This window comes from Triturus cristatus, chromosome 3_1 (genome assembly GCF_964204655.1).
Source record: "Triturus cristatus chromosome 3_1, aTriCri1.1, whole genome shotgun sequence".
Classification (NCBI taxonomy): Eukaryota; Metazoa; Chordata; class Amphibia; order Caudata; family Salamandridae; genus Triturus; species Triturus cristatus.
This window is the reverse complement of record NC_140583.1, coordinates 665,385,179-665,412,528: the sequence shown is the minus strand read 5'-3', so window position 1 is coordinate 665,412,528 and position 27,350 is coordinate 665,385,179. Positions and strand designations below refer to the sequence as shown.

Below are 27,350 nucleotides of genomic sequence, written 5' to 3'. Positions count from 1 at the left end.
AGAGTTGAGTGGCAGAGTGGGGCTACAAAGAGTGGAGTGCCATAGAGTGAAGCCCTGGAGTAGAATAGAGAGGAGAAAAGTCAATAGGTCAGTCAAAAAGAATGGAGTAAAGAGGCATGGAGTGGCGAACAGAGAGTTAGTTGCGTAGAGCATCGTAGAGTGGAGTAGTGGCATAGAGTAGCACGGAGTGGAATAGAATGTTGTAGAGTAGAGTGGCATAGAGTAGAGGGTCAGAGTAGAGCGTCAGAGTGGAGAATCGTGTAGTGTCGTAGAGGGCACTAGAGTGATGCGGCATAAAGTAAAGTGGTGCAGAGTAGATTGGTGTAGAGTGCATTAGTTTTGAGTAAAGTGGTGTGGTGTCCATTGGCGTAGAGTGCAGTGACAGAGAAGACTGCAGTGGCATAGAGTGAAGTAGAGTGGCACAGAATGAAGTAGAGTGCCGACGAGTGCAGTGGTGTGGAGTGCGGTAGTGCAGAGTAGAGAGGCATAGAGTGTAGAGGCATAGAGTGTAGTGGCATAAAGTGCATTGGCTTAGAATGCAGTCGAGTGGTGTAGAGTTGAACGTTACAGAGAGGAGAGCAGTGGTGCAGAGTAGCCTGACATTTGGTTCAGTGGTGGAGAGTGCAGTCTTGCAGAGTAGAGTGCAGTGGCAAACAGTGCAGTGGCACAGAGTTCAGTGGCAGTGCAGTGTTGCAGAGTAGAGTGTTGTAGAGTGCATTAGTGTAGCGTGGTACAGAGTTAATTGACTAAGTGCAATGGTGTGGAGTAGAGTGGCATAGAGTGTAGTGGTATAGAGTAGCAGAGTAGAGCATAGCAGTGTACAGTGCAGTGGAACACAGTGAACTGGCATAGAGCGTAGTGGGGTAGAGTACATTGGTTTTGAGTAAAGTGGTATAGAGTGTAGAGGCGTAGAGTACAGTGCAGTGGTGTACAGTGGAAAGGCGCATAGTTGGATAGAGTGGCGTAGAGTAGATTGTTTCAGAGCAGAGTGAAATGGCGTAGAGTGCAGTAGTGCAAAATAGTTTAGAATAGCTCAGAGTGGAGTGGCGAAGAGTACCGTGGTGCATAGTAGAGTAGTGTGGGGTAAAATGCATTGGCGTAGAGTAGAGAGGTGTCTAGTGAAGTGGTGCAGAGTACAGTGCAGCCAGATGGGCTGGTGCAGAGTAGGGTGGGGTAAAGTGGAATATTCATGGTGTAGTAGTGCACTGCCATTACAGACCATGCATCTTCAATTGAAATGACCATTACATTTTGCACAGACGTGTAATTTTACTGCTAAAAGTATACACCGCACAAACAATAATGTGTGGAAATGTCATCAGCTAGTGTATTGATTTGTTTTGATAATATTAAAATATCTGGTTCCACCACACTTCAGGATAACCTAGAAACATTTGTGCGTTCCATATTCTAAACTATCCGCACAGTTCATTTAAAATTTTGTTTTGTGCAAGAAAAAAAAAAAAAATGTACAACACACCTCGAGTAGCGAACACGATTGTCACAAAAATCCTCTGACTTAGAAGTTATAGAAAGAAAAGTAAACATCAAGCCTGGCATTTGCCCGGTGTCTGTGAATGCACAGCAAATTTGACAAGATAAGAACAATATTTAAAGGCCAGTTTAAAGAAATCCAATACTGGTGGAAGTGGAATATAGTAAAGAGGATTTGGGCAAGGAAAGGGACAAACTCAAGCTGAACAGCCTAAAACAAAGCCAGCAAATAGAAAGCAAGCAAATGTGAATTACAAACCACAAAGCCAATGGTGAGCAATGGGTGGAATGCATTCCAAGAAAGCTTTCCGAATGTCCCCAAGTTGTTGTTAGCAAACCTAAAATTTGACATATAAAAAAAGGATCATTTGAATGCCCTTGCACAACATGCCCAGGCTAGTAAGACACTTATTTGAGCAAGGGCAAGACTAGTTAAGGGCACTGACCCAGAGACCCTGGTTTCGATCAGAGATACCTAACTTCACCAAACTGTGACACTCTGGACCATTACTTTTCTTCCTGCGTTTCCTTTTCAGTGATCACCACATTTTAGCTGACTTGAAATAATTGAGTTCAGGATGTGCAAAATCCTCTCGTATATTGTTTAATAGACCATAATGTTGCTCCATCTATGACAACAGTAAAGGCCTTATATCGTAGGCATAAGACAATTGACTTGCCTCTTAGGTCACTAATAAAATGTATCAGGGCTGAAAGGGGAAAGAATATGATATCCATCCTGGATCTGAATTGCATAACGTCTAACCAGTAAACTGTTTTCAATCCCAGTTTTCAAGCTTGACGTTTGAGAGCACCTTGAAATAGTTTGGGATGTACACTGTACAACAACCTCTAGTGTATGGTTTAATATAGCCCATAATGTTGCGCCATGTATAAAAATAAAAGGCCTAAATAGGAGGAACCACGACAACTAGTTTGTCTACTGAGTCATTAATACAATTGTCACAGCAGAAAGGCCACTTAGAGCAATTATATATTCTAAGGCGCTAGAGTGAAACAATACAAAATACACTTTTTTTTCCATAAAAGTTTGTCCCTCAGTTATAAATAAAGTGGCAGTCGCTAACATTTTCAGAAGAGATGGAGGTCCAGGCTGAGCCTATAGCTATTCTCCACAGCTCTGCTTTTCCAGACAGGATGCAACACAGATGGGGCTGTGGAGAATTATGGGACCAAGCAGTCAACGCCTCCATACCACCACCCTTCTCGTGCATGCAGCAAAACAGGAGATGGTTTGATGCTGGGCGTATAGTTTGTGATCTCAAGGCCCATGCAATCCAATTACCCACAACCATTTAGTTGGGAGTGTGGCTTGGCACCGTCTGTTTCATAGTGCAGCCTGCAATAACAATGACTCGCCCTGGGCAAAATGCTCTGTACTGACAACCACACGAATATCCTGTTGCAGGGCCTGTCTCATTGCCCCTTCCTCTTCTGAGGCTGGTGAACATACCCTATGAAGCAGGGATTGTATCATAATATTTGATGTCAGATACCTGTATTCCTGATGAATAGTCTGAGCCCAAAACATGTTTATGGCAGATGTAGAGTATGTTGCTCAGCCATCCTGTTTTAATCATGTGATAGGGAGACCCCAGTAAAAAACATGTTTAGGTCACCCACACGAAGTTTTAATACAGGTCTAACAAATGGTGTACATAAATGTTGACATAAGTGATATAACCTCACCCAAACTAGGGAACCCATAACTAGGAGACTGTACAACCAGTGGACATTAGTAATCTTGAATGCTTCCCAGTGCAAGATATGGAACCCACTGATAAACCATACCACATTGGGTAAATGAGCATTCATCATCCTCTAGGAGAACAGGAATGTACGGTAATTCTAGAATAGGTTTGGCTATTTCTTGCAGGAGTTTTGTACTTCCTGTATGTTTATAACTGTGTACGAAAAATTTTAAAAGTTCAATTCTTTAACGCCTCACACTCACTCTTTAGTGCATTAGCTACCTGTGTTGCACCTATCCTGTATAAGTGAGAGAATTGTGTGGTGTTCTTTCTGCTGCCGACACCTGCCCGTAACTTATTATTTGTGTTCGGGAAGGTTGTGTGGCTGCTCATGTTGTACCTTTATCGAATTGTGAAGCTCGGTAGAACACTTTACACTTGAAATAAGGAAAAAAAAGATCCACATTGTCAATGCTTGTTTCAATGCATAATGTGATCGAAAGTGTGAGGGTAGTTTACTTTGGCTTTACGAGTAAAATAAGCAGTTTTTGAAATGGAGCAGGTGACTTTGCAAATTGTTTTAAGATAGGTGCTGTGTGGTTCCATGTCATTTGTAACACCTCCCAATTTAGGCATTTTAGCCAACATCAATCACATCACAACTGGGGGTTTGAGCCCATAATGGATCTGAAAAGAAAAACGTTATCATATTGTTGCTTGAAAGAAAGAAAAAAAAGTTTGATGGTTTCCTAACTCCTATGTCACAATACAACTGTTAAAAGCAAACTTTCAACATGCTGTTGGCTAAAAATACGCACAAAAAAACACCAAAATAGATGATGGTATCCTATGTCACAATGCCAAAGTGCACAGATTGAAATGCACAATAGAGTTTAGTTCCTCGCCGTCTTCCTTACTTTTTCTTGTAGACAAACCAGGGTTCAACAGCCCAGTAGGTGAGAGGGCAGAAATAGCCTTTCAGATGCAATCAATCAGTATTTGTAGCGCGCGCTCATCACCCTGAGGGGTATCCAGGCGCTGCGTGGGGTGGGGCAATACTCAGACAGACAGGTCTTGAGGACACTTCTGAATTCAGCAAGGAAGGTACCAAATTCAAATGCCAGCATCTCCTGCTACTGGGCAAATATTAACGCTCCTTGGAAATCCAGCTTGCTAATAGGACGTACTTCTCAGAGCAATGCGAGCATGAGCAAGTTCACCATGTGGGGTTTTATTAATACACTTTTTTATAGCTCAAATTCGACTCCGAGGTATTAGAGCCTTTACGCGCCCATCACTTACATCACACAAGTTCACAATAATATAATTGTTTTAGGCACAAAGAGATTAAGTGATTGCCCAGAATCACAGGATGGCGATCCAACGCCGAGACTTGCACCTGCTTCCCCTATTCCAAAGTCGGCAGCTCGACCGCCTCACAAAGAAGGGCTGCACAGGGTGCAGGTGGTGCCCCACGAGGGCCCTTACGGTGTCATAAGAGTAAATTGTTTAATGGAACGGTCTGAATTCATAGCCTACACTGGAGCAGGGCACTGCTCGCTTGCTGGAGGGCACACCTACCAGACCTTGGCAATCAACAACAAAAACACAACAAAACAATGCATTTGCCACTTCGCTTATAAATCTGAGTTACACAAAGTGCGCGGTTGTGAAATGCAACGTCTTGTACTGTTCTTACCTTGAAGCGAGTCATTCAGTTTCAAACAAACTTTGCATTGCAGTTTATGAATAATGATCGTTTACTTAAGGTTTGCACAACCGGCGCACATCAACCTCCACAGCAGAAACATCAATAACAGGTGGCAGCTGTACCCAACCCACAGGCACTTAATTTAATGACCACACAAGAATGGAGGGGAACAAGCTCTCCTAGCAGGATAGGATTATTTAAGATGGTGAATACAGGCAGATTTCTGCAGTAGACACTCAGTGCACTTTGGAATTAATAAGGTAAACACATCTCAGTCTGAAGTGATGTCTGGCAAACAATCATTATAAATCATTCTCAGACTTCGATACTTCACGGCTCCCAGGAGTTACAGTTCATTGTTCTTAAAAAATAAGCAAATACATTAGTCTTTATTTGAGTACTATTTTAAAGTACGCAGAAACTGCGCTGTAATAATGGATCCGTGTTTAGCCCAATCCCATCCACACTTGGGGTTTCTTGCCACTAGAGAAGCAAGTTAGTGGGAAAGAGATTAACCAGAGAAGGCCAGACTTTGGGACCCACAAAATAAATTTGAGATCCTCCCTGAATGGGACAGTGGGAAGTATGTCATGCATATCGTGCTATTTCTATCCTGGGCATTCCTTGCCTGAGTTACATGTGCTAAACAATTATGCAGAAGAGGGATACATGATTCCTATCGAGCACTGTTGGTTTATATTATCTTGGTTGTAGAGTGAATTAAGCCAATAAGGGTTTTTAGCCACAATGAGATTAGGTTATAAAAGCTGGGCAGAGAGAGTGAAGGGCACAGAGCAGTCTTCACACCAGGCGACACTGGGATATGTTGTACACCATCTCTCCAGATCCAATTGAAGGGCACCAGAACAGGAGGCACTTCACCTTCATGCGATGAGTGATCAGTAAAGCCAGCTTCGTGAGAAGAGAATAGCAGGCCAAGCTATCTAGCTCCTTGAACACAGAACCTCATTGTTCAAACAGATATGCAGGTCTGCACCAGCTCTGAAACCCAGAACAAGTTCTATTTTCTCCTTTGCTAGAGCTGTGGAATTAAACCAGTGCTCCGAAGGAGCAGAAAGAGTGTAGGATTGCTAGCAATTAATAACAGCAATCATGTTGAAGTGTCATCTATTATTCACGTAACTATTGCTGCTGCCATATTATCTGTCATCATTGTGGTTACAATTCATATTGTTTTTGATAGTTTAGTTTTAAAATATATATTTAGAATGGATCCTTGGTGTCCTAGTGTATTTAGAACTTGCATGCACTACACGCACTCTCACTTGCAAGAGATATTGTATACAAGGGGCATGGAGCCTGACTGTTATTTACCATACAGGCTTCATTGTCATTCTTATTTTCTGCCTCCTAATTGGGCAGCGCCTGCCGGCTTCACGTGCTCTTCTTTCCTCGAGATCACGTAAAGATTGAATGACTTTTATTAGTGTCATTTTGCTGCAGATAAATTGGGATTGAGTTTTTTGCCTTTATTTCCCCGTTGCTGCTTTCCTTTTGCGGATTGCCACTGTTATCCGTGTTGCTTTTTCCCATCCCAACCCCCGTTGTCCATATTGCTCTTTGTTTTAGCCCTCCCACCCCCGGTGTTCATCTTCCTGCTACTACATCCCCCCCCCTCGTTGCAAGTGTTGCTTTTACCCCCGGTTCTCCCGTTATTTGTTTGGCCCTGTCCCAAGCCGACAGAGATGAAAGGCATTGACGCAGCCAGCGTTGGCCGCATCATAGTGCTTTTTAGGTCTCGCCTGGCGTAGGCTGCGCGCATGCGAGATTTAGTGTGAACAGGGTATTTTCTGCAAGAGGCTTTAAGCCCCGCCCCTCTGTTCCATTGGCCGGCGTCACCGATTATGCTAAACGGTGGCCAGCCATTGGAACAGAGGTGTCGATGACGTTTTTGCTTGGCTTTTCGAGCCGTCCCATTTGGACGGACTCGCTTGCTTTGCGTTGGTCGCAAAAGGTTTCTTATCTTTATGGGGCCAAACACATGGCCCCATAAAGACAAGAAAAATTTTGGCAGGCGAGGCCGGCAGAAAAAGCCAGGCAAATACGTCATGGCGAGTGCTTGGTTTAAATGGTCAGGTCTGTGGATGAATAGCCTCCAGACAGGGCTGCGATGGACCCAGGCGCACCCAGACATGTCCACTTCGCACTGGAGCCGCTCGCGCTAGGGAGATAGAACGCGAGTGGCGCAGCAAGCGTGGCCGCCATCTTAGCGCATATGGTGCTTTGCTCGGGAACGGTAAAGCCTAGTGGTAGGTGGCCCATTGAATGAGACATTTTTGTAGGTCGATCTTATTTCTCTTCGGCCAAGCCCTGCATTGAATTACCCAGGGCACAGAGGGTTCATGAAGGGCTCCATTAGGAAAATAATACATGGCAAATTGTATGTTCTGTCTCCCAAATGAGGGCCTGTCCACCCGCCGAGAGACAGTTGAGAGAGCCAGCAGCCCTGTCATTAGCACATCAGTCGTCACGTGCACTCTAGGCCCCCTCCCCCACAGTCACTTCATGCTTTCTTGGCCGCAGCTGGAAGGAGGCTGTATGTTTTCACATTTCAATCATCGCATCCTTCCTGGAAGGACCCCGCGCGTGCAGGGGCTGTTGACCGGCGGCATGTTTACCAATACTGTGCGTTCATCCGGGGGAACATTGGTGCCCAGAGGTTTTTTTTTTTAAGTGGTCTAGGACAATCATATTGTATACTGAACATTTCCAGAGTCCCTGGGTGCGGTGAAGGGCGATGCACTGTCAGACGTGCTATACTCTTGCGAGTAGGAGGCCTCGTTCGTGGGGTCTCCGCCGTGGCGGGAGGAAGGCATGCCTCAGCAGGAATCAATAGGTCTTGCATTTACGCGAGTTTAAGCTATTGGCATTGTAAATGACAATGCCTTTTATTTATGTTTTAAAAACGAAAATAAAAGGCATTGTTATTTATGATGCCAATAGCTCAAACTTGTTTAGGCATGTCAACCTCTGGCCACATTCAGTGTGCCTACAGGAGCCCTTTAACTTTATGTTCCCCGGATGAAGATGTTTTATTGTCTCTTACTAGATACTTTGCGTCCTTTCATACCTTGTGCACGATTGGACTTGTCTTTATCCCGCATTTTAGTGCACAGCGCGAGTTAAGCCTAGCAGTGCGTGAAATGGAGCCCACAGTAAGGCCGAGTCCCGCTACAGCTGTTGGGTGAATGGAGAAAACTAACTAACTTTTCCGGAACGACAGCTCAGTGAGCTGAAATTCGTCCGCCTGTAAAATGCAGTACCCTGAAGGTCACGAGTTGAAACTCTACCCGTCCTTACGAGTGGTTTCAATTGGGTTACAGTTTCATTGTGTTATTCATAGTTCCTAAAACAGCGGCACATAGCGCTATGCAAAAACAAGATTATTGTCAGTTAACCCGTGAGTTGTCTTAGTATTCAAGCCGTGTTCCCGCAGAGCATGCTAACGGCAGTGATTATGCGGTTATCGGTGTGAGGTGGATTTCCAGCCACCTGCCAAGGATGGTTGCACTTGGCGGTGTGAGGAGTTAAGCGAGTTATCGCTATTTTCGGAGTTCCTCTTAATCGTACAAAGTGCAGTCGGAGTTGTAATTGGGGCTTTCAGAGAGGCGTGATTTAAACGTTCATTCAACCTGCCTTAGTTATTACGTACGGCTGCAGGGGCGGGCTGAAGTTGATTTATAACCAGAGCACCAGAAATTATGTGGCAGGAGAGGGCCAAGTTATGTGGTATGGCTGAGTAAATTATGCTGTTAAAAAGGGCACCTGATGCGGCTTAATGTGTAAGATTTTGTGATACTATTACTTTATTATTTTGTCCTTTACACACTTAAGACTTGTCTGGGCTTTGGTTGCACCTCATGAGTACCAGTTTAGAACCCAAATGCAGCAATAAGCAACAGAAATGTAACCAGGCAACCTTTGCAAAAGGCTTTCCATTGCGCGCAAAACGTGTCGCTTCGTTATTAACTTTTGAACAATTTGCGCTAGAAACAAAATTTTTGTTTGTTGAATTCTACAAATTATGCAGCAAATGATGAGATGTGTGGCAAATGTGTCAGATCTATAATTATGCGGAAAAGAGCAGTGGCCGCACAATCACAAAATTCCAGTGGCCCTGCTTATAACAGTGTGTTATGCTGTTGAGTGATTTTGCGGTTTTCCTACTGGAGACATTACTGTCTGTGGTTCAAGAAAGCCCCCATCCGTTGAGCCAAAAGCGCACATCGATGACGTCTCATTTTTGTTGTGCGCTGGTATTAGAGCGTGCCGTTTGCTAGCTGACATCAACCTCAGTAATAACTTCTGAGGTAAATCTGTTCCATGCACTTGTTTATGAATGGAAATAGGTGTGGACAAGTTATGAGAGATACATTTCCTTATTAAACAAACATTTGCGAGACCTATTGCATTGTAAATGCTTGTTTTTCTAACTTTACTTAAAGTCAAGCTGCACAGCCCCGGTGCTATACAACATGGCTAAAAGACACTAGAAAAGCCAACAGGCTTTTTCATAGGTGCGATCTATTGGCTTGGCCAATGCTTGTTTAAATAAATTATTCCCTAATGTTTGAGATTACACTAATTGTCCTCGTCACATTTCATGTAACTCAATGCTTCCTAAACACATCGAGCTCAGATATTATTCGGTGGGTTGTGTAATGGATGCAAAGCAACAGCTTTGCTGATTCGGGTTGGCACATTGACCAAGTCTTTCGTGGCAGGGGGCTGGAATACCAACATTTAGAAGATGTATCAACGTTCGCACTTAGCTGAAAGAGGAATTTGTAAAGCTTGCATCAAAATCTTTTGTGGGCACATCATTGTGACGCTGTCACATCCTCTGTCTTTTTTTTTTTATTAGCACTTGTATAGCAAACAATCTGCCATTAGTAAATCAAAGAAAATGTATGCATAGTACAAATGTCACATTCTCAAATTTAGTTTTGGCAAAAACAACAGCCATTTTAACAGCTAGATTTCTTATAGACCGAAGAACACTGATTTTTTTAAATGTTTGCGCAAGAACAACAATTTTTATATCTACATCTGTACAGTACATCGTGTCTCAGCCTGGGCATCAAGGCTCCGGTCAGAGAGGACAAGGGTGACACCTGTGTGGGCCTGTTCGGACCGGTTTGGGCCTAGGGCCAAAGATGCGGCTCATTTCACAATCTACAATAAATTCCAAAACACAGCTACACACACAGTTATGAACACGAAAACAAAACAAATGCGTACCAATCTTAACCAACAAACAAAATTACTGAACCTTTCGTCCACTCAAACTATATACGGATGTTCAACTCATTCCAACATACCCTGGTACCCCTCAGTCACACATTCATCGATAAACCATAACTCTGTACTACAACACAGGCAAATACACATTTTGCTTACACACCAATGAAACAAAACACACAATCTCACAAAATCCAATCAGTTCAATACAAACCATTTTCACTACCCTCTTCTTTCTCTTAGCATTGTCCTTGCAACCCCTCCAAACCCTTTCTTCAAGCATATATCATACCACATTAACACATCCCCTTTCCAGCCTATAACCATCTCTCAAAACATGTGTTACACTCACACTACACACACACTACTCTCAAACACTATCCCACCTCCCTACAACATAGTCAACTCATCATTCACACACACACACACAAATCATACACCTCAAGTCACAAACACAACACATAATAATACCCCCTAAAATAAAAACACACATACAAAATTCACCTAAAGAAAATCTCACATTCAAAAACTCCCCACCATCCTATCATAACTACATACATCTAATTTTCTCTGAACACCAGTAAAATAAACACCACTTTAAAGCCATCTCTACCTTGCACTCCCTGTGCAACAAATGCACCCCTAACCCTATACACAAGCAAATAAACAGTGGCTCACACGTCCATTGTTCAATTCAGAGCCATACCAGATGGCCCTCATGCCCCACCACCACTCCCTCAGCCACACACCTTCAACATACAGAAAAAGAAAGGAACTCCACAACACTCTTCACAACCTCGAATCCCGCTGTATACGCGAAACAAACCTACTTTTCACATACAACTCCACAGCGTAACCTCTTAATTTCAAGCACTTACGCCACAACCCCCACACAACCAAACCACCCAAAAAATTTCTTCTAAGCCTGTTGGAGGAAGATTTTGAAAAACAAACACTTTTTTCGGGCCTCCAACAGTTAACACCACTATCCAGAGCACACCACCCAAACTTCAAAGGATATTACTCACCCTCCTGCAGCACCACCTCCAACAAAATTATTTGCACTACCTAATAAATACTTGTTCCAGTTAAAAAAACAAGAACCATATATTTAAGCTATTGAAAAACACAGAACCTCATCTACTTTACATAACAATCATGGCTGGGTGAGGATATTGCATGAAGCTCTTCCTACAAGATATCAAGCTATAACACAAAAATTGCATAGGCAAAAAAGGAGGCAACTTAGCCATCATATTGAAAGAAACAAAAAATCTTACAAAAAAGCCGAGGATGTTTCTTTACAAGATCGTGAGACCCTCCTTGTCAGATCCAACTCTTTTCCAACTTTTTCATGTTACTTCCATGTTCTCTACAGACCACCTTGTAGCAATGGAACAGTCCTAGATATATAGCTAGATACAACTACAACAATTTTTTACAATATAATCAAACATATGCACCCTAGGTGACCTCAACATATGGTCCACAAACCTTAATATGCCACACCCCAGAAACATCCTCACTGGCCGAGGCACACACAACCTACAACAGGTGGTTCGCAATCCCACACACATCGCTGGACACACATTAGATATAATTTTCACCAACCTAGTCACGCTCCAATTACTCAAATCACCTGGTCAGATCACTACCTTGTTGCCTTCCAACACAAGACACTAAAATTCACACAGACTAAAACCATCTTCCTCTCCACTAATATTGACCTTAGAACAAGCTACATTTGGAGCAACTAGAAAACCTGCATCCCTCAAACACAGATCTGGCCACAATCATTTCTGTACTAACACCCTATGATTGGCTCCAGAAAGGTTTTGATCTGCTAATTCCGCTGAAAACATCGACGTATAACAAAAATTGCTCAACTTCGGCGTGACTGGCTCAAAACAAACAACTGTCAAGACAAGATATGCCTACACAGATACAACAGAATATACAAATCAATAATCAAAGAGGCAAAACAACTATGCTATTCCAATCAAATCAATAATGCAAAGTGTGCTAATAAAGAATTCTATTAAAAAAAACGAATTCTGTAAGCCAAAATGCACAGAAGTTATGTACCACATTTCTCAAGATTTTTTAAACAAACTGGAAAATCAATACACAACTAAAGCAAACCTGTTGGATTTTCATATAAACAACAGCCACAACCCATTTCTAACAAAGCCCACAATGGAAAAATAATCACAGCCTCTACACCCCTTTATAGAAATATCACAGACTACATTTCAGGATCTTGTCAAAGCAAGCAACCCTGCCCACCTCAAATCTTCAAAAATAAGCAACTTTGGACTTCAGAATGCAGCTTTTATTTTGGGAGCAGTATGGGATGTCCAGGACTACACTAAGATGCATGGATTTTTAGGTCTGGCTTTCGCCGAACCTTATCTGATGAACAAAACAAAGAGCTTTCATAGTATACTGAGTGCTGTGCATGGGATCCACCCACATGTTGGTTCTCCTGAGGATAGTGTTTGAAAGAGACCAAATGTGTGTCCTGCCTCTAAAAACGTTGCTTATATTCCACTTTTTGCCTTGTGGCTAAGATTATACTCGATAGAACAGGAATAGGTTGGTTATGGTGGCAAGCCAACGATCATGGTTGTATGCCTGATCTGTTTATTATGGACTGTTACGAAAAAGACCCTAGGCCTGATTTAATTAATGTGAAAAGCATTTGCTAAAGTCAACAGGCATTTGAGTGTGGATTGTTATTACTCTATGTTAAAGCATTCAGGTAGATTTTTTGCTACATGGAAACTCACTGCTTACTGTAAAAGGCAATAGTTGTGGTGTTGGTGACCCCATGTAACAAACCGTGGACATAGAAGTTTTATCTGTGAGAATTCCCGTTAGGCCCTCTTAGGAGAGAGCGCATTTTACTTAGCCAACTGTAGTTTTGTATATTTATGACTGTTGTCCAATGATTGCCTTGTGGAAAAGCTTACAGTCAAAACAGTAAGTCTAAATTGGTTATGCTGATAAACTGTAGGCCTGACTAGCACACTCGGAAATGTTATGTCCGACGCCATAGGTCATCTGTTTATTATGAAAAGTTATGGCAAAGGCAGTTGGTGTAGCTGATTAATTGTGATAAGAATTTGCTAAAGTCAGTAAACCTTCATCAGTTGGTTATCACATTATTTTACAGTCCACAGAATGGTATATTGTTACATGTAATCTCACAGATTACCACAGTAGGTAAGGGTTTTGGCACTAGCTACGCCAACTCTTTCAAACCCTGAGGGTTTTCACGTTGATGCTTCTTTTAGGCACTATTTAGAGAAGGTGCATGTTATTTTACAAGCTGTATTTTTTTGCAGATTTGTAATTGTTGCCAGATAAAGTGAAACTTGAATAGGTTGGTATTGCGAAAACTGTAAATCCAATGGCAGAGGTAGGAAAGCCACTAAAAGCTCGAGGCAGAAGTCTGGCTCAGCTCAAGGTCCTCTTGGACCTTCAAGCTCAAAAATGAGCCGAGCATTCACGTGGCTTCTGCCGGTCACCTACGCTCTACCCTAATGTACCAGGAATTAAAGAAAAACCATTAACCTCTAATTTCAACAGGAGAGCAAAAGAGATATACATCTAGTGGCTGAATGGCACAATGTGAAATGAGAAAACCTAAGATGCTTCCGACTTCCCCACTTAACCTATTTGTGTGATTTTAAGCAAATATTTAACTTCACTGTGCTTCCTTTTTCCTTATTGATTTTGAGAACACTTTGAAATATGTCAGCTATACAAGCACCTCTCACGCCTGATTTAAATAGAATTTAATATTTCTCGACTTAAAAATCTAGCTCCCATATAGGCTGCACATGACAACTGACTTTAGTCTTAAGTCACTAATGGCATTGTCATCATGGCACAGTGGGAGTGGAATGAATATTTTTAAGTCCATGTTTAAAAACGGTCACTTTTAATAAATGCCTTACAATTCAGTGATATTAACTGATGTACCATGATGAAACGTCTCTGTATGTTAAAGAAAAAAATTATATATATATTTTGAAGAGTCTTTATCATATTTTTGTATGGTGTTCTTTGCACAGTTGATGGCCTCTGCTTGTGCATGGGTTTATAGCCCACACAGACCCTAAGCTCCGCTCTTCCCTGTTAATTTGTTGGCTCACCCACTCACTCTAGCCAATGGCAATGGCTTCCTTGGTTCATTTGGAAAAGTCAAGTCAGATTTCATAAGTTTGATCTGTTTATTATGTAACCTTAAGGCAAAGCTAGTAGTCTTAATCTACTTGTGAAAACCACGTATTTGACACAATTGACTTGCATGAATTTCCCAAATTACCATAGTAGGGAAGGGTTTTGGTGATCCACCTCAACAAACTAAGGGGATAGAAGATATATACTACAATAATCCTTGTAAGGCTCTTTTAGGAGAGATAGTATTTTGCCAACAGTAAAACTATATATTTGAACTTTTATGACTATATGCTGTAGGTTACCTTAGGGGAGAGCTTACACTTAGTACAGTAGGCATGAGCTGGTATGGACTTGTATAGGCTTGACTGGAGTGCAGGGATATGATATGCCAGATACGATCGGTCTGACCTGTTGATAATAAAACGTGATTACTAAGATAGTAGGCCTGGCTTCTTTTATTAAGGCATATGGCAAAACCAATAGGCCTCTAACAGTGAATTGTTATCACAGTATGTCACAGGCAGTAGCAAGGTATTTGTCACATGTAATCTCACAGATTACCGTAGTAGGCAAGGGTTTTGGTGTTGGTCATGCACTCTGACAAACCCAGGGAGTAGAAGAAGAATAATAAGAGACATTTTTTAGAGCACGCAGCTACCTCAACTGAGGTGTCCCAGCGCTAAAGTGGATAACATCGTAGCCATGCTAGCGGGGAACTAGTCTCTGCGGCTGAGCAGCCAGGTCTTCAAGGCCTTTCTAAACTCCCGTTCAGAGTGCATCTTACGAAGTTGGGGGGGGGGGGGGGGGCAGGTCAAGACCTGCCCCCCCCCCCCACTTCGTAAGATCCTCAGGGGTGGGAGCTGTTCCCAATTCAACCGGCCACCACAAGGTCTCTGGGGGAGGGACTGCTTGGTTGAAAAACAGAACCTCCGTCTTGTCGGCATTGAGCTTTAAAAAATTGCTGCTCATCCAGGTGGAGATATTTTTAAGGCACTCTTTAAAAGAGTCAAAGGCGGATGCCGACACTTCACTAAAGGAAAACATCAGTTGGGTGTCATCCGCGTAGGATATCACCTTGATCCCTGTGTTAGCGATGAGTTCAGCCAAAGGAGCCAGACAGATATTAAATAAGAGAGGACTCAGGGCTGAGCCCTGGGGCACCACCATCTTAGAGGGTTTGCCTCAGAGGAGAAAGGGTGTAGAAATCCCTGTTGGTCTCTGCACTAAATGTAAGACGTGAACCAGTCCAGCGCCGTCCCACAGATGCCAATTTGTTTAAGCCGATCAAGCAGAATGGAATGGGACACCGTGTCAAACGCTTCTGACAGGTCAAGTAGCACCAACATGGACACCGCACCCCCATCCACCACCCATTGAATCGCATCAGCCATCTCAATCGGTGCTGTAACCGGAGCGAAAACCAGACTGAGAATCATGCAGAAGCCGATTAGCTTCAACAAAGGCAGCCAACTGCTTATTTGAAAATTTCTCTAAGATTTTCACAGGGGCCGGCAGAAGAGAGATGGGCCTGAAGTTACAGGCGATTTCCGGGTCAGCTATAGGTTTCTTCACTATGGGGAGGAGAAACGCATATTTCCAGGCAGATGGAAAGACCCCTAGCCTGAATGAGGAATTCCAGATGGCATTAAAGTGGGGATTAAGCCATTCTGACTGCCCGCTGTAGTGTCTAGCTGGCCAGGGATCACTAGGTGACCCAGATTTGCACTTCTGAAATTCAACCAGGGAGGCCTCAACAGGAATCATGGTGAACTCAAATAATACTGGCCGGTGCTAGCTCAGGGCACAGATAGCGTCTTACCCCCCTAAGAAAACGGTCTACATGGAATGAGGCATAGATCTGTGATATTTTCTCCTCAAAGAAATGTGAAAGATTGTTGTTACACATCTCTAGAGAGGAAACCACAGGATTCTGAAGTGCTGTGGGGTTGGTGAAAAATTTCAACACCTTAAAAACTTCCCTAGAGGAATTCCTAGCCCTGGCTATCCGATCGGCGAAGAAGTTTCTTCTCTTAATAATGAGCAGTTTGCGGTATTCTTTTAGAGCTGTTCTATACTCATTTTTATCCCCCCGTGGCGTAAGATTTTCTCCACTTATGCTCCCTTTTTTTACAGTCGCTTTTTTTTTTTACCACGAATGTCCACGGTAAGCCAAGGAGCGGAGGGGGTAGCTCTGGATAAGCTTTCAAGCTTCAGTGGCGCAATTTTATCCAGGGCCTGTGTAAACCAGGTATTCAAATTTGCAATGCCTACTCCAGTTCCTCCTCAATTCCTTAGAGCGAGAGGTAACCCTGGCCCTGGCCCTGGCTTTCAGGTGTACTTGGAAGGGGATCAAAAGATGATCCGACCAAATCACCGGGGAGGACATATTTACAGTAACCTCCGGTAAATTGGAGCAGATAAGGTCCAGTATATGGCCTGCTAGCGAGAGGAGACCAGTTGGGTCAGGTTCAAACCCGCCATTGATGATTCAAAATTTGTGCTAGGAGAACAAGCGGGATCATCAACATGAGGTTAAGGTCGCTTAAAACTGTGAAATTAGAGTAGCGGGTGCTAGCCTGGGCGATATAGTCTGCCAAAATGGGGGTGGAACTATGGCCACAGCCCGGGGGCCTATAGAGAAGGAGCCCCGCAAAGGATTCTGAAGAGGACAGAATTATGCAAAAGGGGAGTCCTTCGATACTGCCTATCTGCCCAAAGTGAGTAGTTGACCCAAATGTCTTTGTGGATAATCGCCAGGCCACCCCCAGTTTTGTTATCTCGTCTATTCGCACAGACTGTACGATAGCCCTGAGGAATAGCTAAGGCTACAGCCGGGTTAGAGTCTTCGTGCAGCCACGTCTCCGTCAGTAACATAAGGTCCCAATTTTGGGGATTGGTGAATGTCAAGTGCGTGTTTTGGAAGCGACCTGCAATTAATGAGGCAGGCTTTTCAGTCCCAGGGCATTCGGGGTGTGCTGCCAGGGATAAGGGAGAAATTGCAGCAAGAGCAGTAAAAGGGCCCATCATGGACACTGAGCAGCGAGCACGTTTGACCATGGCAGATGGGAGGTCTTAACGCTAAAAGCTCATCTCTGTCCCAGCCGCTCGGGCCTCCAGAGGGATTTTGGGCAGCATGACTGGCCCTGGCCGCTGTCCGGAAGAGGACGCCTGGCGCGCCCGCTGCACGCGTCGGCAGCATTAGCCCATTTATAGAGGAAATGTAGCCTCGATATTGGTCACGCTCCAAGATGGCGGCACAGAGATGGCCCACCGGAAGTGAGTAAGACACCAGGAAATCCTCCTCCCCGTGAAAGAGACTCTCTCCACTCAATCAGCTGATGTGGACCAGGGGGCGGGGGAAGAGCCCCGAAACTGCATACTGCAGATAAGCACACAAGGTTAAAATCCCAGCAAGGGGAGGGAAAGAGAGATCCGATAAAACATGCAGTTAAAAACCATTTAAAATTGTGCACAACCGTGAAAGAGGTGTGGGGCAGCGGTCAGGGTGCCTGACTCTGGACCACAGGGTTCACGGTTCGATCCCCAGCGCCGGCGGCAGGTCAGCCCAGCACCATGTGACTCTGGGCAATAGCTCGCTTGATCTTCCCGAGGTCCCCCAGCGCCGGGAAACCACTTCGGAGGTAGCTGAGCGCTTTACAAATTCGAGGTAATTAAAACAGCACATAAGCAAAGTAGTCAGCATCAGAGCACAGGAGTAAAGTGCAGAGCAGCGGTAGGTAGGAGCTGCAGCTTACTTATTAGAATGTTACTGTGATGATTCTTTTTAGGCTCTACCGAGAGGAGTTGTATATTGTTTGGCCAACTGCAGCTGTGTACATAATTATAACCTTATAAATGTATGCCTGATGGTTGCCACCATATGCACACTTCAGTAGGCCTATGCTTTATATAGTGTCAACCCATTGGTAAAGGCTAGAGGCCTAAATGTTAACTGGGAAACGCCATGTCATGTAACTTAGGTAAGATCTTTTTACAATGAAATCTTATGAAAAAACAAGTAGGTCCTACTTATAGTGAAAACCATGTATTAATGTCTACCATGTTTAAACAGCAGCATGTTTTCTTTTCTCTTGTATTCTATTAATTTATATTATATATGTAGTTTACTATGTGTTTCATTGCGGTTGTGTCAGTAGGTGGGTGCAAGAATGTGTCAATGGAGCATTAGCGCAATGATGAGTGACATGTTGCATATTAGGAGAGAGGATGTGGCCTAAAGGATAGAGCTGTAGACCTGGAGCTGGGGGACATGGGTTCTAGTCTCAACAGGGACACTCCACATCCTATGATTCTGAGCAAATCACTCATTCTCCCTGAGACTAACAATAAAAATGAAAATGTCCCTCTGTAACACAACTGGTGCTCATGTAAAGGGCTCTGATACCTTCTGGTCTAGTTCGCGCTACACAAAACTCCCCCAAATATATATATATATGATTAGTTATTGAGTGCCTAAACCCATCAATGACACAAAAGGCACTTTTTACATTGGTGTTTATGAGACTGAGTTTGAAATTAGATTTTTTGATCTGCACACAAAAAAAAAAAAAAATAATCTTCAAAGAAATTGCTGTTAAACAACAGTCGTCTCGCGATGTACCTGGAGTTAAAATTAAAATGAGACAACACAGTCATGTCATAAAGGCTACTGCACTAAGACACTTAATGTCCACTGTAAGTGCATGATGAAAACAGATAGTGGTCTATTTTCTAGGCCTGGGCGGTAAATTCCGTTCCGTTCGCAGAATTTGGGTAATTTCGCGTTCCGCGGAGAATGCGGGATTGCCCAAAATTCTGCGTTCCGCGGAATTTTTTGCTTGTTTGCGTTCTCAAAATGCCTGTTAGCGAGATATTTACCCCGAGCACGCAAACAGCGTTCACGAACAGGAAAAAAGCATCGCGAACAACAAATCCGCGTTTGCGGAATTTCTGCGTGCTCGCGGAGTTTTTTTACCGTTTTGCGGAGCTTTGCGTAGCGCGACTATGCAAATTCTGCCCACCCCTACTGTTTTCTATATCAATGATGATACTATAAACAAACACTACATGCACTGCTGTTTTCAGACTACCACAAACATATACCTCGTTCTATTAAATAAAAAAAATTAAAGAGAGGTTAAATAATGGATAGTGAGGAGTGGATGAGATCACCAAATACAAACTAGACGCTTGAAGGACATACATAATGACGTACAACGCCCAAGTGTAGGACTGGGCTCAGACACTTTGCAGCTTAGATACAGTGACCATTCAGAAGGCTGACAATTTTCAGAACAGAGGCGACTTTGACCTCTGTCTTTTCATCTACTAACTTCAGCACTGTGAGCAATCAAACCTTGCATGATACCCCCCTAATGAACTTCCATAGAGTTGTGTTGTGTGTTACGTGATACTTTAGGTAGGACCCCGCTGGTCCAGGTGAGTTCCTCCAGGTCTGAGTCCATGCCCGAGACATGCAGCGTCCCCGGAGCTCAATCTTCCACCGGTGATTTTCACCTTTTATATGGAAACCAGGTCCGCATCCACCAGTGTGTGAACGAAGCCCGGATCTACCGAAAGTTCTTGTCAGGTCCTAGCAAGAATGAGGGGGGAGCGTGGCGCGAGCCGGACTCCTCCTGGGTAACTTTGCACGATGGAACGGGCCACGGTCACAGATAGGTTCAGGTAGGTTAAGGGGGCGGGGCTTAGCTGTAGGTTTATAATACAAGGTTTGGACGGGAAGTTAGCAGCTGAGGTAGTGCCTAGGTGTTGAGGTCGTTTTTGGAACACCCACCCTCCCTAGTTTGCTTTTCAGTAAATGCAGTTATGCAATATTGTTTTAATTGCAATACTGGTCATGTAATAATGTCAATGATCTGGCCAAATTGTAGTGGCCCGAGTAATCTGACATTGTTAAAAGAGTTATGTCTTTACTGCCACAGTAAAACAGGTCATAGCTTTAAATTTAGTGAGGCGGTTGAGGGGAGGGGGGGCAGTCTGGAGCGGGCTTATCCATGCCTCTTGGGGGGGTGGGCGGAAAGCAGGGGAGGTGAAGAGTAAATTATGTGGCTTGGACCAGCACAGTACCAGATCGCTTGAGGATACTTGATGGAGGGGTGGGGTAGAGCGTGAGATGGGGGTATGCAAGGAAAAGGTGGCGAAGGAAAGAATAATGGGTAAAGGTGAAGTCCTTGGGATTTATAGAAGCAATGTTGAACTTTTGGGGATATTTAAGGGTAGAGGGAATGTTTAGCTATTTTTTTCATGTATTAGTGAGGTTGAATTGTTTACCTTGTTGTATCAATGAAGTTTATGCTGTATACCTGTCTTAATAAAGTGGCCTTTTTTGCTACATCAAAGAGTACAGTGGTAAGTGTATTAATGTGTGATTACTGTACACAATCGGAACCGAGCTCTTGAGGCGGAAGCCGAGAGCGTTTTTACTTCTTTTTAAAACATTTACGAATAATTTGATTGTCACTTTAACTTGTTGCACGTGTCACTTACTCTGCTCCGGTTGTGCTCCGCGCAGTGGATCTAGCGCTGCCGAGGCCCCCAGAGCAAACAATCTCTTCCTGCCGCCATCTCGGCGAGGCCACAGGCCACGCCCCCTTCAGAGGCCACGCCCCCGCCGCCGCCCTATAAAGAGACGCTGAATACAAGCGCCTGTCATGAAGACTGAACCGAGCTCGAGGCGGAAGCCGAGTGCGTTTTTACTTCTTTTTAAAACATTTACGAATAATTTGATTGTCACTTTAACTTGTTGCACGTGTCACTTACTCTGCTCCGGTTGTGCTCCGCGCAGTGGATCTAGCGCTGCCGAGGCCCCCAGAGCAAACAATCTCTTCCTGCAGCCATGTCGGCGAGGCCGCAGGCCACGCCCCCTTCAGAGGCCACACCCCCGCCACCGCCCTTCCAGACCCATAAATCATGTGCATCTTTCGGACGCGCAGCGGGCGCACCGCTTGCGCGCCGAAGGCGCGCCAAAGGAAAGCCCGTCTGCGCCCGTCCGCGCCAGGCCGGGCCCTAGGGCAAACCATGCTTGCCGTCCCATCTCATACTCAGCACAAGCTCTCAAAGACCTACAGCATCTTGCCCCCCCGGTGTCTCCTAATTCCCACAGCCGTATACACACAGCCGGCCTTATGCGCCCTGCTCTACTCTCTCCATGTGGACGCACTCCTACAGTTAAACCGACCAGGAACGCCACTTCCATCAGGGTGTCATATCTGAACACCCGCTCTTTAGTAAAACACCACGAGGACATTGACATCCTGTTGTCTAATAACAACCCTGACATACTCCTGCTAACGGAAACTTGGTTAACATCAGAATCCCTCCCAGATATTCTGGCGGCCTTCCTCCCTGACTACTACATCCTCCACGCCGATCGCCCCGGTGACCGGCCCGGGGGTGGGGTGGCAGCCATCATATCTAAGAACTCTACTTCTTCTTACTCCCTCCCCCTTCCAGAGGTGGACAACTTGCTGGTTAGCTTGGAAACTGACGCCGGTGCCCTCACCTTCCTCCTCTTATACCGGCTTCCACATCCTATGCCACCCTTCTCTACCATCATGAGCGAACAGCTATCCAATCTACTAACGCAACACTCCAGTTTCGCCCTCTTCGGCGACCTGAACTACTGGTTCAACGATGCCAACGCCGGCCCCCATGCTATTGAGCTCTTTGAGTCTCTCAACAGCTTAAACCTTATCCAACAGGTCACCCGACCCACTCATATCAAGGTCCATATCCTGGACCAGATCTGGACCTGCAATCTGGCTCTGTCTCAGCCAGCAATATCCCCTTGCGTCTGGTCAGACCATCATTTAGTTGACACTTCCATCACTGTTGTCGGCCGGATTCCTGCTCCTCTGATGGCTGGTGGCTCCTCACGGAAATGGAGCACATATGATTCCCAGGGCTTTCTCACTACCCTGGCCGACACCCGCCCAGTCTTTAATCCCACTGACAACATCGACGTTATAGAAAATGACATCTGTTCCTGGCTGAGGTCAGCCAGCGACCAGTTTGCCCCCCTTACCAAATTCCCCCGCACTAGGCATCATAACTCCCATAGGTGGTTCTCTGATGACCTCAAGCATCACAAATTAAAAACGCGCCAGCTGGAACGAATCTGGAGATGCGATTATTCTAACTTAGCCAGGTTGTCTTACATGGCTACACGCAAAGAATACAAAACTGACATTACCCTAGCAAAATCGGAACATTTTTCCAATAGGATCTCGTCTGCGGTTAATAAATCAAAGGAGGTGTTCAAAGTCATGAATGAACTCACCACAGACGACAGAACCCTCCCAGCCCAGACCCCCACTCAAGAAACATGTGACACTCTCAACCTCTTCTTTGTGGAAAAAATCATAAAAATTAAAAACTCTATCCCTTCCCCATCCCAGCCACACACTTCGGACACCTCCTCCAACAACCCCCTGACTCTTACCACCTTCCCGGCTCTGAACCCTATCTCATTAGCGGAACTCGCTACTCGTGTCAAATCTGGCTCCCCTAACGACTGCTGTCCGCCATTTGTCTTACAGAATATCTGCCTCAATCTACCTGATTGTATCCTAACCCTGCTGAATGGCTCACTCAGCAGCGGCATCGTTCCTAACCCTGCTGAATGGCTCACTCAGCAGCGGCATCGTTCCTAGCTCTCTCAAGGAGGCCATCCTAGTGCCCCTCCTCAAAAAACCTGCCGCTGACCCCGCGGAACCATCCAATTATCGTCCCATCTCCCTCCTTCCCTACTTTTCCAAATTAATGGAGGCCCATGTCACCCGATGCCTGTCTAATTTTATTGAATCTTCTTGCCACCTTGAGCCTAACCAAGCTGGCTTCAGACCTGCCCACTCTACTGAGGCCGTCATTCTGGCAGTCCTGGACACGCTTAGGAGTAATGCGGACGCAGGGATCCCCCAAGCCCTTGTACTCCTGGACCTGTCGGCCGCGTTCGACACGGTGGACCATAACATCCTTCTCCACCGTGTCAGACAGGCAGGCATCCAAGGTACCGCCCTTAAGTGGGTCGAGTCCTTTCTGACCGGAAGAACACAGGCTGTCCGCCTGGGCCCCTATACCACAACAAAAAACCCCACGACTTGTGGAGTCCCTCAGGGCTCCTCCCTTTCACCACTCCTGTTCAACCTATACCTCCGGCCCTTGATCCACTCACTTCAGAAATGGGACATTACTGTTTAAAACTATGCCGATGATTTACAGATTGTCCTCCCTCTAAACTCACCTCATGCCATCAATACATTTCAAATTGTTATGATCCATATCCAACATTGGATGAACTTGAATCAGCTAAAACTGAACCCCGGGAAAACCGAGCTCCTTCTCCCCGGACTCAGCCATGCTCACTGGGGTTCGCAGTTCTGGCCCCCTGAGCTAGCCCCCCCCCCCCCCAGTCCCGGTCAAATCAGTGAAGAGCTTGGGTGTGATTATCGACACCGAACTTTCTCTCAAAGCTCAAGTGGGTGCGGTCATCTCATCTTGTATGTACCAGCTCCGGAAGATCCGCAAAGTTCGCCACCTACTTCCGCCTGCCGCACTCACCCAGGTCGTCATCTCACTAGTACTTTCTCGTCTGGACTTTTCAAATTCCCTCTACCACGGTCTCCCACAATCTTTGCTGCACCGCCTTCAGGTTGTCCAGAACCAAGCGGCCCGCCTCATTCATAAAACTCCTAGATGGCAATCGGCAAAACCTCTACTTCACAGCCTGCACTGGCTACCAATAAGCCAAAGGGCAGCTTTCAAGGTGGCCTGCCTCACATTCAAGGCCCTCCACTGCGCCGGCCCCGCATTTCTCAAATCCCTAATCACTCCCCATCGACCAACGCGCAACCTTCGATCAGCCCACCTTCATCTGCTAGTCACCCCCAAAGCCAAAACCAAGAAATTTGGTGGTCGTCGCTTCTCCCACCTAGCTCCCAGATTTTGGAATCCTCTCCCTTTTTCCATCAAATCCAGCCCTTCCCTCCTGAATTTCAGAAAATCACTCAAAACTCACCTCTTCCCACCCCTTGGTTAAAAACATCGTCACTCACGCTTCCCTCTCACTCACTCTGTCTTAAAGCGCCATGAAGCCTTTGGTGTTAGCGTGCTCTATAAATTGCACTTAACATAACAATCGGACAAACAGAACCGGATTTTTAATCCAGGATTTTGAACGGATACTTTGACAACCATTACGGCACATGCCCAGATATTTAGATGTGAACCAGGAAGCCCTGTCCAGATACTTAAAGAGGAACCGTGATCCAGGCCACTGTGTGAAGGCAGAGTATGTGTCACACTACAAACTGGCCTAGAATAGTCAGACACAAAAAGAGACAGCAAAGCTTAAATGTGAAAATTAAGTCAAAGGAAACTTTACCAGTGGGTTTTCTAAATGAATACCTCACCTAAAAAATTAATAGATGCACACCAGAAATGCACATTACGAATATACATTTTAGCCTGATTTCAGATTCCCATCTGTATGTGGATGTACATGCGGGTGATTTGTTGAGGTGAAATCAGTGGAGCCCCTCACCTCTCCCTCAGCGCCCCCCATGCTGCCTCCATGTCCGCATACAGGTTCTCCTCGGAAGGTCGGCCACTGCTCGCCCCGTAACCAGAGTAGTCGTAGCTGAAGACGTTGCAGTTTATCCGGGACCCCAGACCGATGTAGAAGCCACACATTTGACCCAGGTCTACGGCGTTGCCATGCGAGTAGAGCAGGGTGTAGCGGGCCCCTGGCGCGCAGCGCACCAGCAGCAGGCCCAGGCGGCTCCCTCGGGCCGTGCGAGCCCGGCTCACCTCCAGGGCGGTCAACTCCTGGGCCGAGTAAGGCCAGTCCGCGCGCGGGGAGAGCTCCAGGGAGCAGACCTCGCCCGGACCCTCCTCTTCACGCACTGTGTAAGTGGGCTCCGGTGGCACGAAGGCTAGCTTGGCGGCGATCCGTTTGGGGCAGGGTGGGCAGCAGAAGAGCCAGCACAGCTCCCCCAGCGAGAAGCCGCTCATCCCGGAGGGGGAGGCAGGTGTAGGGGGCAAGCCAGGGATTGTTGGTGCGGGAGAGCCTAGGGTTAGAAGACGGGCTAGCAGAAGATATACAACAGCACGATGCTACTCATGCCAGAGGCCCAGGAAGGTGGGATTCCGGGGCATATGCTGTGGGGGAGGACCAGAGGGAATTGGCAAAATTGGACCTATTGCGGTTTCCCTAGTAAAACGTCACTCATACAGGCGCATGAACTGCTGGCCAAGCACCGATACCAGAGACGAGAGAGGGCTGGGGGCTGCACTAGGCGAGGGCGATAGGCGTATCAGACACCCAGGGTGGAGGTCAAGAGGTTAGGGGTATATGTAGAAGGCCAGGAGCGAGACAACTGTGGTAGCCACCGGAGGGCACTGCGAGTGGATGTTCACCTCAGTACGGGTGGGAATCAAACACGAGCGGGGGAAGGGCGCAAGCATACCAAAGGGAAGCGAACACTGATGCTCCTCACCCGGGTGGCTACCCAAGACACTACACCAAGGAACAAACACCCGACATCGGGAAGGGCTGACCCCAAGGCAGCGGACACGGGAGCACCCCGACACCGGTGCGTACGGGGGTCCCCAACATCAACCAATGGAGCAGGGGGTTCAAGACAAGTACCTGAGGTACGGCGAGGGAGAGAACACAGGACAAGTGCAAGGTTTATGAACGTAAAGATATTGCCCCAGGTCAGAATTAGGGATCTGGAGAGGTCGACAGGTGACTAACAAGCGACAGCGGGATGGAAGACACTCTGTGGGGGGGGGGGGGAGTGGTCAGGGCGGGAGCGACGAGAGAGGGAGGGGTGGTGGGGCTTGTAGTGTTACCTCCGCCGGCGGATGCTCGGAGCATGAGCGGGCTCTTTTGTGCGGGGTGAGCACCCAGATGCTGGGAGACCGTAGTCGAGAAGATAGTAGGGGCGGCTAGAGACCAGTGCCAATACACAAGACAAGGGTGCCGGTTGCGGCACTAGGAGTAGTGACGAGCCCCCAGCTTACGGATAGGGCACCGCTGTCATGATGCGGTGGTACCTGGACAGATAGATACCCATCATTCGAGGTCAGCGGCGACTACGGCCTAGCAACATATCCGGCTCCAACAACAGAAACAAACAAGGAGAAGCGAGCGAGAGAAACACATAGAGCTGGAGAACAGAGCAGTGCTGCCCCCATCAGGAGAAGGAGGGACCGGCCATGGAGAGAGAGAGAGAAGAACATGTGTCATTTAATAGTTCGCAGCGTGCTTACATTTTTACGTTTGCGTGCCTAGTCTGAAAACCGACGCAATAGTGAGATCTCCCGTTCTGCTTCTTGTCGCACTCAGGTGCTGTTTTGCAGCATTCATATAACGCCTCCGTATGTCTTTGCGCCGCACCCTCCCGAAGCTCATTTTCAGACCGAAATTAAGTTCTGTTCATTATGAAAACAATAAAACTTCAAGCAACGGATATGGCCTGGTACTACCTATACCCCCTCCTCCCTTGTCAAAACCCACATAATATCAAGAACAAGAGCTTCTTTGAAAAAGGGGGCCATAGATAACCCCCGCCGTATTTATTAACAAACAATTAAACAATTAATAATAACAATATTTACAAAATTACGCAGAAAAACATACAATTGACACTGGTTACATTTGATATGCACAGATGTCAGATGGCTATCCTTAACATAACTCTAATACAAGTTAGTCCTATCCGAATCTAAGCATAACATCATCAATAATCATAATGGCAATTATTTTCTGTGTATCCATGTTTGAGCCTACGGCAAGGTCAATAACTGGTGTCAGATTCTTATCAATTAAGCCCGCCCTCCCGCCGGAGTGCGCATGCACAGAGGACCCCGTTCACCGTGAGGGTACTTCCCCCCCTACCCCCCCCCGGTTACCCCGTATGCTCTGTATACAATCTCCATAAGGGACCCTTGCAGTTCTG

At 45.8% G+C, this 27,350-nt stretch overlaps 1 protein-coding gene across 1 annotated transcript in view; it reads right to left on the bottom strand.

The window, feature by feature from the left end:
• The window catches only part of ABHD17C (abhydrolase domain containing 17C, depalmitoylase), a 133,820-nt gene extending 107,207 nt beyond the window's left edge, over positions 1-26,613 (bottom strand). Inside the window, exon 1 of the mRNA XM_085644717.1 lies at positions 24,929-26,613. Within this exon, the coding sequence (XP_085500843.1) occupies positions 24,929-25,398 (470 nt within the window). The 5' untranslated portion in view covers positions 25,399-26,613. The remainder of the gene's footprint in view (positions 1-24,928) is intronic.
• Between the last annotated feature and the right edge of the window lie 737 nt (positions 26,614-27,350).